This window comes from Eretmochelys imbricata, chromosome 9 (assembly GCF_965152235.1).
Source record: "Eretmochelys imbricata isolate rEreImb1 chromosome 9, rEreImb1.hap1, whole genome shotgun sequence".
In the NCBI taxonomy this organism is placed as follows: domain Eukaryota; kingdom Metazoa; phylum Chordata; order Testudines; family Cheloniidae; genus Eretmochelys; species Eretmochelys imbricata.
Window position 1 is genome coordinate 25,583,067 of NC_135580.1, and position 15,674 is coordinate 25,598,740.

The window sequence follows — 15,674 nt, forward strand, 5'->3', positions numbered from 1 at the left end:
TAAGTATAGCGGTCAGTAGGTTTCTGGTATAGAGTGGTGTTTATGTGACCATCACTTATTTGCACAGTAGTGTTCAGGAAGTGCATCTCTTGTGTGGACTGGTCCAGGCTGAGGTTGATGGTGGGATGGAAATTGTTGAGGTCCTGGTGGAATTCCTCAAGGGCCTCCCTCCCATGGGTCCAGATGATGAAGATGTCATCAATGTAGTGCAAATAGAATAGGGGCGCTAGGGGACAAAAGCTAAGGAAGCGTTGCTCTGAGTCAGCCATAAAAATGTTGGTATACTGTGGGGCCAGGAGGGTACCCATTGCAGTGCCGCTGACTTGAAGGTATAAATCGTCCCCAAATCTGAAATAGTTGTGGGTGAGGACAAAGTCACAAAGCTCACCCACCAGGTCTGCCGTGACGTTATCAGGGATACTGTTCCTGACGGCTTGTTGTCCATCTCTGTGTGGAATGTTGGTGTAGAGAGCTTCTATATCCATAGTGTAGACTGTGGATGTAAAAGTCTACATTTCACCTAATCAGGTGTTTCTGGAAGATCACCAATGGATTGTAATTTCCTCAGGAAGTCAGTGGTGTCTCGAAGATAGCTGGGAGTGCTGTAGCATAGGGCCTGAGGAGAGAGTCCACATAGCCAGACAATCGTGCAGTCAGGATGCCAGTGCCTGAGATGATGAGGAGTCCAGGATTCCCAGGTTTATGGATCTTGGGTGGCAGAACCCTGAACAGGGGTATTCTAGGGGTGTATCTGTGTAGATTTGTTCCTGTGCTGCTTCAGGGAGTTTCTTGAGCAGATGGTGCAGTTTCTTTTGGTACCCCTCAGTGGGATCAGAGGGTAATGCCCTGTAGAATGTGGTGTCAGAGAGTTGCCTAGGCTTCACGCTGTGTCTTATCCCTCTTTCAGCTATCCTTTCCAGAGCAAGCAAGCTCCAGAAAATGGTAAAGGAAGTACCCCTGTGTCTGAAAAGCTAAATGGTTAAAAGCAGGTAGCCTGGGAGAACGCTGTTCATGTTTGTGCTATTCCTCATCCCTGTTTTTAAAACTCCCCTGCAGAAAAGGGGGATCACTTTTTGCTTCTCTAGCAGTGACATAAGAGCTGTAGTGGGAAAAGTGAGGATTCTCAGGGGTTGTGTTTTTTCCACTATGGGAAGTATTGCATGCAACAGTACAGGTATTTCTAATAGCATTTCTCTGTGGTATCTGTACACCTCCACAGGTGCAGAGAAGATAGGAGGCACAGAATGTAGAGGAAGAGAGAGAGAGATTCTTTTTAAAAAGCAACGAAAAATTTATTATTTTGGTTCTGTAATTAATAGCTAAACATCGAAAAATCCTAAATACGTCAAAGCTTGTCTTAACCTGTTAAAATGGTCAGAAAAAAGTCTCCTTGGTGGCTATTAACAGGATTCACTGTAAGTAGGGGGTTTTGGTATGTCGAGGTGACTAAAAAGATTAGCATTCTAGGAGTGAGAATGTGATGTCTCAGTTTCTTAAACTTGGTTCTCCTTACATCTGTAATGCAAAGAATACCACTTAAAAAATCCTCCTTACAAATAATAATTTGTGCATGACTGACTGACTGCAAGTATATAGATAAGTCAAAATCTGTGTGGTTGCTAAAATGTCTTGTAGGGCATGATGGAAAAGACCCACTCACCTCCTACATTGTGGATAAACAAGTTTAATTTTGTAGTCCCATAAATTATACTACTGTTACAATTGCAGGAAAATGGAAAAACATTTTTGTGGTTAAACCAAGCCTGCAAATAAATTTTGAACATGACTATATGCTCTTAAACACTTGTGGAAAAGCTGTTTTTCTTTCCTCAAATTAGAGAGCTGTGGTGCGTATGGATGAACGCAGGGAAGAACAGATTGTTCAGTTGCTGAATACTGTCCAGACTAGAAATGAAAAAGAACAAGAATCTGTGTCATGGTGGTCCGGTGAGGAAGAAGGGTAAAAAATCAATCGCTTATGCTATGGGTTTCTTTTTTAGAAAATGGTGGCAAAAGATTTCGGTAGTAACTGCTAAAGTTAAAGGTGGTGTCGTCATGTGGGTTAGATTAAATAAATAAAATTTTATAAATGCTGATTTTTTTTTTTAAGTAGTAACACATGAAGGAAATAATTAGTTTGAATTAAAATTGTTTTCAAACAATTTTCTAGGTTATGCTTGAGTTCTGGGTTTGAAATTTTTACCCACAACAGAAGACTAAATGTACTAACCATAAATAAGCCAATAGGCGAGAACCTTAATTTTTCGTTTTTATTTTGTTTACTTGGGCATTTATAAGTGTTTGTTACAAAAATTAAATGGTTGAAAATTGGTGCAAAAAATTAACTTCGGTTTTCTGGATAAATATCTGGTTTAGTGTTGGGGGGACAGGAAGAAGCAACAAATAGTGGAAAAGATAAGAATATTGAAAGTAAAAGCAGTGTAATGCTGTGGTTTATTTAATGAACTGAATATCAACAGGATGTACACATATGCACACCTATGTGTCTGTGCGTATCTTCTGCCACATGGCCTTACTTAGTCTTGCATTTACACGTGGACTAATTTTAATATAACATAAACACATCTACCTAATGTAATGGATTGGATTTTCTTAAAGTAACTGGTATTTTCATGTACTTGTGAATTTGGGTGAAAATCAGTAAAAAATGAATAATAGTTCTTGTAAAATGTGGGAAAATTTGGGCAAAAAATATCAAAGGGCCATACTAATAGGAAATATTGGGGGTAGAAGGTGGAGGAAGAGGGGGTATCTTCACCCAGCGAGTTCCACAGATTTTTACCTCTTTTTCATACCCAGCTGCTGGGAGGGAGGGGGCAGGATGCTGGACTTCCAAGGATGCTTGTGAACTCCATTTTTTGCTACAGTTTCTCTCTGGTCTTATGCTAGCAAATTTTATAGCTGTAATTCACCATTAGTGGCAACAACTGTAGAAGCTGTAGTGTAGAGAAGACTCTTCTTTGCCACTGTAGTATTTATTCCTACTCAGTTTAGATGTAATAAGCATTCCTGACTCTCTTTACACTGCAGCTTGGATATTTTAAGAGTGCATTAAGTCCCTAAAGCCAGATTTTTAAGTGTGTTTTGGTGCCAAAACTACCTTTGAAATCAATGAGAGTTAGGTGTCTAAATACCTTTGGCCTGGCATACTCTTAAAACATCAAAGTTAATCTTGAGTATCAGACTGTGGCTAGTAAGTATGTGATAAATGTTGAGGCTCCCCTTGCTGTTGGAAGGGAAGAGTGCTCTCTTTCCCACCCCAAAGATTGTTGGGGAATGGGTGTGGTTCTGAAATTGTCTCTGCACCCCAAATGCCAGAGTACTATCTTACTCTGTTCTTCCCAGGCCTCTATTTTTTGAGTTCTCCTCCTGAATAGGTTCAGCCTCAGTTAATGTTTTCCAAGCTGAAGTGAAATAGGCACACTTCTTGACAATTTCATTTCTACAGACAGGATTCTCAATAGCAGTAATGAAACAAACCACCAGAATCTTGTTAATTTCACTCTGCCACAAGAAAAAAGTTATGGTCCTGTTCTTCCAGTCATATCCAATTATGAGAGGGGGCAATGAGAATAGTTAAGGCAGTAGTTCTGTCTGCAGACTCAGACACCATTACATTGGTTTACAGTCGGTATTCTCTGCTACATAAGTAGGAGAAACCTATTTTAGATACAGACTTAAAGGGACACAAGGTAACAATCCTATGTTGTAAACAAAAAGTCTATTACTTGTATTGTAATAAAACAGACACCATCTACTTAGCAGTCACTCTTCTATCTGAATTTTTTTACTTGCTACTGTGATAAATTTTATGCATTTGACAGCAATTTGTATCTAGTTTTCCACAGCTCGTATGGATCTTTTGCATTGTAATGGGGATAAAAAAAAATTTAAAGGAGGAAAAAGTGAATTGTAGAGCCACAAAAATTGTCAGAGTGCTGGCAAGCATAGTACCTGAAATAAATTTTAACTAACTTCAAAAAATTGACTATATCTCAAATTGGCAGTATTTTTAATACCAAAGATTATTAAAATTGAGAGCTTTAAAAATCCTATTTACTTGTCACTATACTCTTATACCTCTTTTGCATTTCTCTCAGCTTGAATAAGGAAACTCGAAGCCTTTATTTGTGTTTAGTCAGTTTCACTTGCAGATGGCTTGTATGGCAGTGATTGGGTTTCAAACACTGCAGTGGAATAGTTTGTTAAACTGTTTGAAAAAATATATAATTTTAATTATGGTAATACTGTATGTCTATTGGTATATGTAAAAACAACTTTACCAAATTATATTCTAGGACAATTTAAATTTGTACGTATCTTAAATTTTGCAGACATTTATAACGTCCCCATGCTCATCAGGGAAACTTTTGTACTTGCCTCTGCTGAGTGGACTTTTTCAAGCTATGCCTGAGTTGATATGTGGAAATTGCATTATAATCAAATCTTTGTTTCTGATATAGTCCAGAGGTACCTCTAGAGAAACCAACCTTGGCGAAGACTTCTGTAAAGCAGAGACCAATTTTGGAGAAAACATTCGTAGATCGAGATTCAGAATATCTCTTTCAAGAAAATGAGCCAGATATTGATTTGAATGAGAAATTTAGAGAAGAGTTAAGAAAGAAGAAATTTGATCCTAGATACATTGAAATGCAGGTACTAGATAACGGTTAACTAGAAGCCACAACTTATGCTAATGTTTTTATTCATAATAGTTTTTTATTTTTATAAGCAAAAACTAGTTACCTTTTATACCCTTGTTAATGGAAAAGTGTCATCATGAAAATCTGTTTAGTGTCACTTACGTGAAAATACTTCTTTTGATACTGTCATAATGTTCCTTTATGCAGTTTATCAGCTGTCCACCACTTCAATAAACACTTGTACATGGAAATTACCAATAGTATAACATTTGGAAAATATTAACACTCCTGTGACTACTTCTGAACATAAAAATTTATTTTGTATAATATTTTTCATATGAATTTCATCCTAAAATGCTAAAATCTAAGTGCAAGGCAGTGGACAGCATGATATGATTTATTTTTAAGTGAATGAATTAGATAATTCATCCATAATACCAGTAATCCACCTTTAGACCAGTTTTTGGCCTAGAAATCATTCTGGTTGCTTTGGTGGTGGTGAAAGAACCAACAATGTTGATGTGGACATACCAGTTGCTTTTGACACAGTTTATCATAAGGTGATTCTGATCTGCCTTCAAGATCTTATGTAGGAGGATGGACTCATATCAGCTAATTTCAATTATTCCTTTCTGGCCGAATCCAGAAGGTCATAATATGACTCTCAGGCAGGTGGGCAAACTTTTTGGCCTGAGGGCCACATCGGGGAATATAGATTCATAGATACTAAGGTCAGAAGGGACCATTATGATCATCTAGTCTGACCTTCTGCACAACCCAGGCCATAGAATCTCACCCACCCACTCCTGAAAAACTCACCTATGTCTGAGCTATTGAAGTCCTCAAATCGTGGTTTAAAGACTTCAAATACAGAGAATCCTCCAGCAAGTGCTACAGAGGAAGGCAAAAAACCTCCAGGGCCTCTTCCAATCTGCCCTGGAGGAAAATTCCTTCCCAACCCCAAATATGGCGATCAGCTAAACCCTGAGCATATGGGCAAGGTTCACCAGCCAGATACTACAGAAAATTCTTCCCTGGGTAACTCAGATCCCACCCCATCTAACATCCCATCACAGGCCATTAGGCCTATTTACCATGAATATTTAAAGGCCTATTTACCATGAATATTTAAAGATCAGTTAATTACCAAAATCATGTTATCCTATCATACCATCTCCTCCATAAACTTATCAAGTTTAATCTTAAAGCCAGATAGATCTTTTGCCCCCACTGCTTCCCTTGGAAGGCTATTCCAAAACTTCACTCCTCTGATGGTTAGAAACCTTTGTCTAATTTCAAGTCTAAACTTCCTGGTGGCCAGTTTATATCCATTTGTTCTTGTGTCCACACTGGTACTGAGCTTAAATAATTCCTCTCCCTCTCTGGTATTTGTCGCTCTGATATATTTATAGAGAACAATCATATCTCCCCTCAACCTTCTTTTAGTTAGGCTAAATAAGCCAAGCTCCTTGAGTCTCCTTTCATAAGACAGGTTTTCCATTCCTCGGATCATCCTAGTAGCCCTTCTCTGTACCTGTTCCAGTTTGAATTCATCCTTCTTAAACATGGGAGACCAAAACTGCACACAGTATTCCAGGTGAGGTCTCACCAGTGCCTTGTATAACGGTACTAAAACCTCCTTATCCCTACTGGAAATACCTCTCCTGATGTATCCCAAGACCGCATTAGCTTTTTTCACAGCCATATTACATTGGCGGCTCATAGTCATCCTATGATCAACCAATACTCCAAGGTCCTTCTCCTCGTCTGTTACTTCTAATTGATGCGTCTCCAGCTTATAACTAAAATTCTTGTTATTAATCCCTAAATGCATGACCTTACACTTCTCACTATTAAATTTCATCCTATTACTATTACTCCAGTTTACAAGGTCATCCAGATCCTCCTGTATGATATCCTGGTCCTTCTCTAAATTGGCAGTACCTCCCAGCTTTGTATCATCTGCAAACTTTATTAACACACTCCCACTTTTTGTGCCGAGGTCAGTAATAAAAAGATTAAATAAGATTGGTCCCAAAACTGATCCTTGAGGAACTCCACTGGTAACTTCCCTCCAGCCTGACAGTTCACCTTTCAGTAGGACCCGTTGTAGTCTCCCCTTTAACCAATTCCTTATCCACCTTTCAGTGTTCATATTGATCCCCATCTTTTCCAATTTAACTAATAATTCCCCATGTGGCACAGTATCAAACACCTTACTGAAACAGAAATTGTAAGGTAGGCCATGAATGCTCACAAAACTGGGGTTGGGGTGCAGGAGGGGTGAAGGCTCTGGTTAGGGGTCCGGGCTCTGGGGTGGGGCTGGGGATGAGAGGTTTGGAGAGCGGGAGGGGAATCAGGGCAGAGGGTTTGGGCATGAGGAGAGGTTCAGGGGTGCAGGTTCCGAGCAGCGCTTATCGCAAGCGGCTCCCAGAAGCAGTGGCGTGTTCCTTCTCCGGCTCCTACTCAGAGGCATGGCCAGGTGGCTCTGCACACTGCCCAATCTGCAGGCGCTGCCCCTGAAGCTCCCATTGGAGAGCTGGAGGGGGCCATTGGAGCACGTAGAAGCTGGAGCAGGGCCATGCTGTGGCAGGAGCCGCTTGGTGCAGACCCTGGCCCAGCGCCCCGGCCGGAGTGCTGGAGTGGGCCTGAGCCACGTGCTGGAGCGCTGGAGTGGGGCTGAGCTGCGTGGTGCAGCCCCGGACCCAGCGCCCTGGCTGGAGCGGGGCAAAACCCAGACCCCGTTCCTCAGCAGGAGCTCGTGGGCCAGCTTAAAACAGCTCGCAGGCCGTAGTTTGCCCACTCCTGCTCTAAGGCCACAATCTTACAAATGCTTACACACATACCTAAGTATGTGAATAGTCTCGCTGACTTCAATGGGACTACATACAAACTTAGAGTTAAGCATACACATAAGTGTTTGCAGGATCTAGGACTAAGCATGTACAACTTGTTATACAAGTAAGTTATCTTTTTTCAGATTAAATGTTTGTTGATCATAAACAAAACTGATTGTATTTTTTACCTCCAAAGCATAAGTGTATTTTAAAAATGAATATAACTTTGTTTTTTCCCCAGAGATTCCGAGAGAAACTTCCTTCATATGGGATAAGAAGGGTAAATGTGTTTATTTTTACTTTGAAATCCAGTGCACCTCTGCTGTTTTGTTATAAATATAGAAAAATAAGGGTTTGTAATTCAGACGAAAAATATGATTACTGGACCCAGATTTATAACAGAAGGTCTCTGGTTTGAAATATTTTTTTAGAGGAAATGTAAAGAATCTTACCACCTTCTAAAGACATCAGAACATGTGAGGCTTCATAATTACAGCTAATTTCTTTCCAGAAAAGATTTCGAGCACATTGACGTGCAATGTAGGGAAGCTCACTCTACTTATGTTGAACCATACAGTTTTACAGCTAGGCAGCAGTCTCCATGGAAACCAGGAATGAGCACCAAGTATATTTAAAATACTATATAGCTTTTTCATCCTTCACTTTGCAGATTTAACTTTTAAAATGTTACATGCTGTTTGAAACTAAGGTGACTAATTGCCGTGCTTACTTGTAATTTTAATAAACATTTTATTTACTGTATTATATCTAAAATTGCCAGGTGTGGCTATTTTTATTGCTAGTCATGGTATGTATGTGAGACTTATGATTGAACATTGATTAAAATTTGTCTTTATTCCATTTTAGTCTCTAGATCACACAATTGTGGCTGCATGCTGTTTTATGCTACCTACGTGCAATGAGTGAATTATGGACCGTTTTAGCCAAAGGGGGTTATTTTCATCTTAGGTTAAATAACTTGTATGTTACATATCAAGGTGAAAGTACTCCATGTGCTTTCTTTTGTAGGTTTGTTAGACCTTTAATGGACAGTATAACTTGTACTGTAAATGGACACTTTCAGGTCCATTTTGGTCCCTGATTTTAGTTGTCTCTTTCAAAAAAGGACAAAATCTAAGAAACAAATAGTTCCATTGCTCTTCCGATTCCAGTAACCTTTTTGTGGGGTTTTAAACATTCCCTTGCTGTGGTTGCAGCACAAACACTGAAACATTGTGCTGAAATATGTGAGATGGAAAGTGCTGCTGAATACTATCGAGAAACAGACCAGTCTCTTTTCAGTGACTGAGCTGAACGAAATACAAAAGCCAAACAAACAGGAAAAGTGAGAAGTTAAGCTTTCATTTTCAATTATCTAGGGCTAGCTATATTTTCAAAGGGGTCTCAAATCCTGTTTGTTCATAAACCAAAGTTCTGGACTGTTCATTGTGCAACCCTATTTTCATAAATGATAGTATTCATTCTGTATACACAAGTAATTTGTGCATGGCCTTAGTCATATATTTAAAGTGCATGGCACACTTTGAACCTCTGGCCCTGAACAGTTAATAAAATGTGTGTCTAAATGTGTCCCTTTAAATACTGTGGCTTGTTCTTTTAAATTGAATTCAAAAGAATAGGGAATTATACGGTTTAAAAAGACTATTTGTCAACATAACATTATATTTTCCTTTTAAAATAGGAACTGATAACTATGATCAATAATAATCAGGTGACTGTGATAAGTGGTGAGACTGGTTGTGGAAAGACGACACAAGTTACTCAGTTCATTCTGGATGACTGTATAGAGAGAGGGAAAGGATCTGCTTGCAGGATTGTATGTACCCAACCTAGGAGGATCAGTGCTATCTCAGTAAGTGCAGTGCTGAAGAATTAATTGTTTCTTTGAATATTAATTTCCTTTTGCAATAGAGAAATTGTGGGACAAATTATTTACTACTTGTATTGCAGTACTGCCCAAAGTTCCTAATCAGAACCAGGCCTCGTTTTGCTATGCACTGTACAAGCATATAGGATGTGTCATTCCCTCAAAGAGTTTACAATTTTAAATTCCCAATTCTGCGAATAGTTGCACCCATAATTAATGTATTTGAGTCATGTTGAAGCGTCTATCAAGTATGTATGTGCAGGATTGGAGTTCAGTGTTGCTCTTCTGAAGGAAGCAGCATTGAAGCTGAACTCTTCGGCAGGTCTGTGCAACCTGCAAGGGTAGTGGAAGTTCACCCAGAACTTTGTGGATCTTATTAATTGGGTATCCTGCTCAGCACTCTTACCTAATATGAGCATAGTTAAGGGTAAAGGAAAATGTGAAAGGGTCTGTACTTAGACTCTTGCTTTTTGGATACCTTATGTCTTGCTGTTCTTGAGCTGCCCAGAAAGTGTTTTCCTATTACTTTCCTGGACGAAGCAGCATAGCTTCAAAAATTAGTGTCTTCTATGCTTACAGCCTCATTTCTCAATCCTGTGTGATGGTCACAGAATAGTACAGCTAACCGTTGCTAAACAATTCGATCTCAAACTATTGATAAAGAAAATTAGAGGTGAGCGTTTCTCAGCTTGGTTTATTTCGTGAAGTTTGACTACTAGAATGTACAAAATGCATAGTTTCCATTAAGTACAAATATGAGGTGCTGGGTTGTAAAGAGGAGTTCCACTACTGTAAAGAGTTGCATGTCATGCTATTAAGTTATAAGGGGGAGGATTGAAATACCTTTAGTTCCATCCTTTATAAAACAGCTCTACTGTCTTTTGAAATATATTTTGGGTTATACACCAGTTCCTGGATTGTGGCGAAGGAGTGCTGTGTCCATCAGAGGAGGGTATTAAAGGTAGTTTTAGCATTATTATAAACTGACATGTAACTTCTTTATGGTAGACAGTTCCTACTGAAGAATACCTGTAAGTTCAGATAAGCCTTATTTATTTTTATTTTTTTTTAACATGATGCTATTTGGTTTGATTTTAAGGTGGCAGAGAGAGTTGCAGCTGAAAGGGCAGAAGTGTGTGGTAATGGCAAGAGTACAGGATACCAAATTCGTCTCCAGAGGTAAATGATAGTTTTCTTGGTGTTTGTATGCTGACTTGAATGTAAACTGACAAATCCAGTATAAATCAAACAGGAAAATTTGAAATACTATTTTAAGCATAGACAGAACATACTTAACTACTTTCACCCAGAGGGGATTCCTGAGCAATTTTCCTGTAAATGGTTGGGAGGAAAAATAAGTACTTGCTTGAAAGCTTGACTACAATGGTTGAACTTTGATGCCACTTAAATTGGTGAGAAGTCAATTTTTGTAGTATAGTCTACTTTCCTGTGACGGGGGAGCAAGTTTAAATCTGTAATTCTGTTAATTTAAAGGGGATTTTAATCCTTTATAGATAAACAAAATGAACACCACATGGTGGAAGGATTACAAATAGCACAGTGTAAACAGGCTATCAATATGCACATCTTAAACTGTTAAAAGGTGAGTGAGATAAGAGATCTGGTTGAGGCAGAGAAGGAACAAAACAATGTTATGGTTCAAAGACTTAAAAATACCTTGTGTACTAATTCTGGTTACACTGGAAACCATTTGACTGGTCAAGTTGAAAATCACAGCTTGTGCAGTCTGGAAACAGCCTTATTACAACAGACATATAGAAGGGAGTGTTAAAGTTAAAAATGTCAACTGTTTTAGGCCCTGATCCTGGGAACATTTATGCATATGTTTAATTTGACTACCATGTATAGTCTGATTCAAATCATGTAAGGTTAAGCATGTTGCGTCAGTGTTTGCAGGCTTAGGGCCCTAGTGTAGGTGCTGATGTATCTGGAATAATCCTTAAATGAAAAACTAAGATGAAAAGCTAAAAATAAAGAATATGCTGTAATTTGATCTTCCCAGTGTTGTTTTTGTGCACAGATGGTTTTTATTCAGGATGTACAATTATTCATGGAGCTAAATTATATTCTCATGTATAAACGCTGTTTAACAGAGAACAATATTTTGCCTTGTCTTTAGTCTAACAACAATTTGGGATGAGTAGGGAAAAGCTAATCCTGACAAATAATGGCTGTAAAGCCTGGTACTTTTAGATTGCAAATGATCCATTCCTCATCATAGGCATACTGTGGTCTAGCCCTGACTTAATCCCGTTTTGCACTAATTTAGTTCTAAATGAGCAGGCCTAGAGAATAAGTTGAATGATGTAGACTGTCATTATAGACACTTTAAAGTGCATTCAAAGTACTTTGTAAAATATTAGAAAAGAAAATTCAAGAATTCTTAATGCATCTCTTTTCAGTCGGTTACCAAGGAAACAAGGTTCCATTTTGTACTGTACAACAGGAATCGTCCTTCAGTGGCTCCAATCAGACAAGTAAGTATTTATATTTAAAAAGAAACTAGTGAATACAACTATCAGTGTTTTAGTGAGCTGGCTTTTTAATGCTTCTGTGTTTTGTTTCCATTCTTTAGCACTTGTGTGTCTCTCTCTCTCTCTTTTTTTTTTTTTTTTTTAAAATGCCTTGCTTCTGCTAAACATAAATGTTATCAACTTTGCGTTCTTTTATTTTAGGCAGTTGTCCAGTGTTAGTCATGTTATTCTTGATGAAATCCATGAAAGAAATCTTCAATCAGATGTCTTAATGACTGTTATTAAAGATCTTCTAAATGTTCGACCAGACCTGAAAGTAATACTGATGAGTGCTACTTTGAATGCTGAGAAATTTTCAGAATATTTTGGTGGGTGATATGCTTGAATTGTAATATAGATAAGATATGTAACATACTTAATATTTGCTATGTATTTTGGACTTGTACTTTTTAATAATGCGGTTTTAAAAAAAGAAAAGTGTGGGTTTGACTTAAATCAAAAACAATGATTATATCAATGTTAAGAGGCCTCAAAGTAGGGTGCAATCTTAGAGATTCCTTGATTTAGCCCATCATGGTTCTGTATTGCTGCTTTTGTTTTCCTCCATGAGATGCCTTGCTTTAACTCTACAGTTCTGAACACTATAAGTTGCCAAACAGAGGTTGGCGTTATCTTTAATTTTTAAAACTCTCATTTAGCACCCGTAGAGGGCATGAGTGAGTGATAGGCAGTGCAAATCTTCCTGTGGTATTCCAGCCAGTCTACAAGTGGTTCATCTGCCTTGGGTTTCAGTCACATTGGTTAGAACGTAGAGAAGTATGCACTGCTGTTGCCTGTGGTGGTCTATTTAGTGACTTTCTAGGGGTGTTAACTTGATACTTTTCACAAGCATTAAGTGTACATGAAAATCAAACTTAATAGATATGCAGTTAAGTAGTTTGACATTTTTTCTAACTATTTTTGATATAGAATATTGTTACAGTATTAAGTATATTTTATTAGTTTTCTACGAATTAAGAAGTTGCACTCTTCCTCAATAGACAATTGTCCCATGATCCATATACCTGGATTCACCTTCCCTGTTGTGGAATATCTTTTGGAAGACACAATTGAAAAGTTAAGGTCAGTCTATTTCTGAAAGTAAAGATCCACATAACTGTTGGATACTACTAGGCAAATACGTAGAGTGATGTTCACTTTTACTCAGCCTAGCAGTTTGGATTTTCCACAGTTGCAAGTCGCATCGCACCATGAATAAATTGATGTGTATTTCGGTCTTGTTTCAAATGACAACTGACATTTCTGAACTGATGGCAAACATCTTGTTTTTAAAAAAGCATTTTTGACCATGGAAAATTCAGTAGTTTTTTCTGTGTTTTCACAAATGACATCATATTTTTAGCAAGATGCTGTCAGTAGTCAAAATCAAATTTAAAAAAAAAATCTCAACTTGAAGTCCTTTGGTTTTTTATTTTTTTCCCCCTCCCAAACTGGGTCAGTTATTCATGTTAAAATGCTTGATCATCTTTGCATTTTCAGGTAGCTAGAGAAACTTCAATAATTCTTTTTCTGCCTATTTTTATGCTTTGTAGAAATGGAGCCCACTTTGTAGATAAGGCTTCTTCAGCTATTTTTCTTTAAAGCATAATATTACAAGGTACAACTAAAATCTTGCACGATATTATCAGTGGGCTGAATCACCAATGTATTTGTTAGCCTTTAAGAAGTGTTTTTTTAATTTTTAAATTAAAATAAAATATTAAATTACCATAATAAATATGTACTTTAGATATACTCCAAAAGATACAGATTGCAGACCACGGTTGAAGAAGGGCTTTATGCAAGGACACATAAGCAGACCAGAAAAGGAAGAGAAAGAAGAAATCTATAGAGAACGATGGCCAGATTATCTAAGGCAGCTGCGAGGAAGGTAGGTCTTATTTGTTCATTTCTATGCTGTCTGGTATTACCAATTATCTATGTACTTCTACAGCTGAGAAACATGCAATTAATTAGTTTTTATAACATGATTGCCAGTTACATAAAGATGGCTATAACATTGTGAGTAGTGCAGTTCAATGCTAAGTGTAAGTGTGTTCTACATGAGTCAACATACTAGCATAGTATCATACACGCTTGGTTAAATTAAAAGTTGCAGACTCCAAGTCTGATGTAGGGGAAGAAGTCGCAATCCGCCATTTACTATTGGCATGCACATGTATAGTCCACAATTCTTTCTATTCATCAAACTGTCAGGCTGCTTATACTCTGATCCCTAACTATTTCCCTGATGGCTTCCCTACTTGCTCTATCTTTCCCTTTGTAGTAGATATTGCTAGTAGTCTGGCCTCATAATCAACAAAACAGAACAGTAAACACTCCACAATGTTTTAAAAATATTTTTGACATCCTTTTCTTCAGACTATTCCTTCATAACCCTCTAAACAAACAGATTAAAAATAACATAAACCAAACCTTTGTTATACTTACCATTTTAACGGATATTCTTTGATTTTTTTCAATCCTTTCCCTTTGGTTGCTTACACTGCTTTGCTCTCATGGACATTACACTGGTTATTTCAAGAGGCATGATATAATCCATCCTAGAAATCCATTTTTTGTGAATGGACAACCCAGCCAATCCTTCTCCCAGGACTGCACGAATTACATCCTGCTCACTTCCCTACCATACTAACCATTTTGTCCATTCTGAGGCCATACTCCAAAACTGGATTATATATGTGTGGCTCAATTGTTTGCCTACACTTGAACACACAATTACAAAGATTCTACCCATAAATGACCAGTTGGAAGCCTAAATGTCAATTTACAAGTTTTGCAAGTGGACCTCTTTTCGAAAACATGTTCCTCTATGGGAGATTTTGTTTGAGCAAAATGCATTGGTCAGTTACGGTAAGAAAAACAAATTGTAGCAGCATTAATATCCCAGGCAGTTAAGCCTTCCTTGCCCACAGGCTTTTGAGGAGTAGTTTCCTGCAGGAGGGGGAAGGGAAATAGGGTGACTGGGGAGCAAAAGTTATCTTAACCCCATCATGTCTCACCTGTTTTTCCTTCAGTAGGGTCATGACAGGGATAAGGAAGAAAGATCTCCTTTTCAGGAACCCAGTAAACACCTTTTTTGCCCCACTTTTCAGAGCTTTACACTACAACATTCAAGCAATGGATAAATGATTTTAAAAAAAAAGTTGTGCAACATGTTCCCCACCACAGGGACATGTTGCTTCACTTGTCATCCCTGTCTTTTTCAAAGTTCACCACTTTCTCCTCTCAGACTTCTCTTCCTTCCCCTTTTTGCTGGAACTTCAGTGATTTTTAATGACTCATTTATAATGCATTCCAAGGTCTTCACTGATTGGATAACTGCTGGCTTGAAGAGTTAAGTCCCTGAGGCACTTAATTAGTTTGAATGGTGAAGCATGAAATATTTGGCTGCAGCAACTTTGTTAAACCAAATAATTAATTTAGCTTAATTTGGACATGTTATATTCAGAAACTTGACACTTCACTTTGCTTATCAATGGAACTCAAAACATTTTGTATATGTTAAGTACATGGGCTAAATATTATGCAGTCTCACTTTGTACTAATTTTATGTCTGTCATAGTGTGACCTAACTGTCTCAAATTATTTAGAGCAAAGTATCATTGTCTTAAAGCTCTCACATTATTCCAGACTCTAAATCTAGGGCAAATGTGGTATAGATCTATGCAAGTCTAGTGTATAAACAAAAGAGAACTATATCATACAAGAATACTGCATTTTCTTTGCT

General features: G+C 37.9%; 1 protein-coding gene across 3 annotated transcripts in view; it reads left to right on the forward strand.

Moving 5' to 3' along the window:
• DHX36 (DEAH-box helicase 36) overlaps positions 1–15,674 on the forward strand; it is a 41,870-nt gene that overhangs the window by 6,056 nt on the left and 20,140 nt on the right. For 2 of the 3 annotated variants that reach the window (XM_077825780.1, XM_077825782.1), the window contains exons 2-10: positions 1,839–1,960; positions 4,485–4,677; positions 7,743–7,781; positions 9,204–9,374; positions 10,489–10,568; positions 11,813–11,887; positions 12,086–12,252; positions 12,925–13,006; positions 13,674–13,814. In XM_077825780.1, coding sequence (XP_077681906.1) covers positions 1,839–1,960; positions 4,485–4,677; positions 7,743–7,781; positions 9,204–9,374; positions 10,489–10,568; positions 11,813–11,887; positions 12,086–12,252; positions 12,925–13,006; positions 13,674–13,814 — 1,070 coding nt within the window. Of the gene's footprint in view, positions 1–1,838; positions 1,961–4,484; positions 4,678–7,742; positions 7,782–9,203; positions 9,375–10,488; positions 10,569–11,812; positions 11,888–12,085; positions 12,253–12,924; positions 13,007–13,673; positions 13,815–15,674 lie in introns of those variants that run through there. The other variant, XM_077825781.1, reaches the window with a different exon arrangement.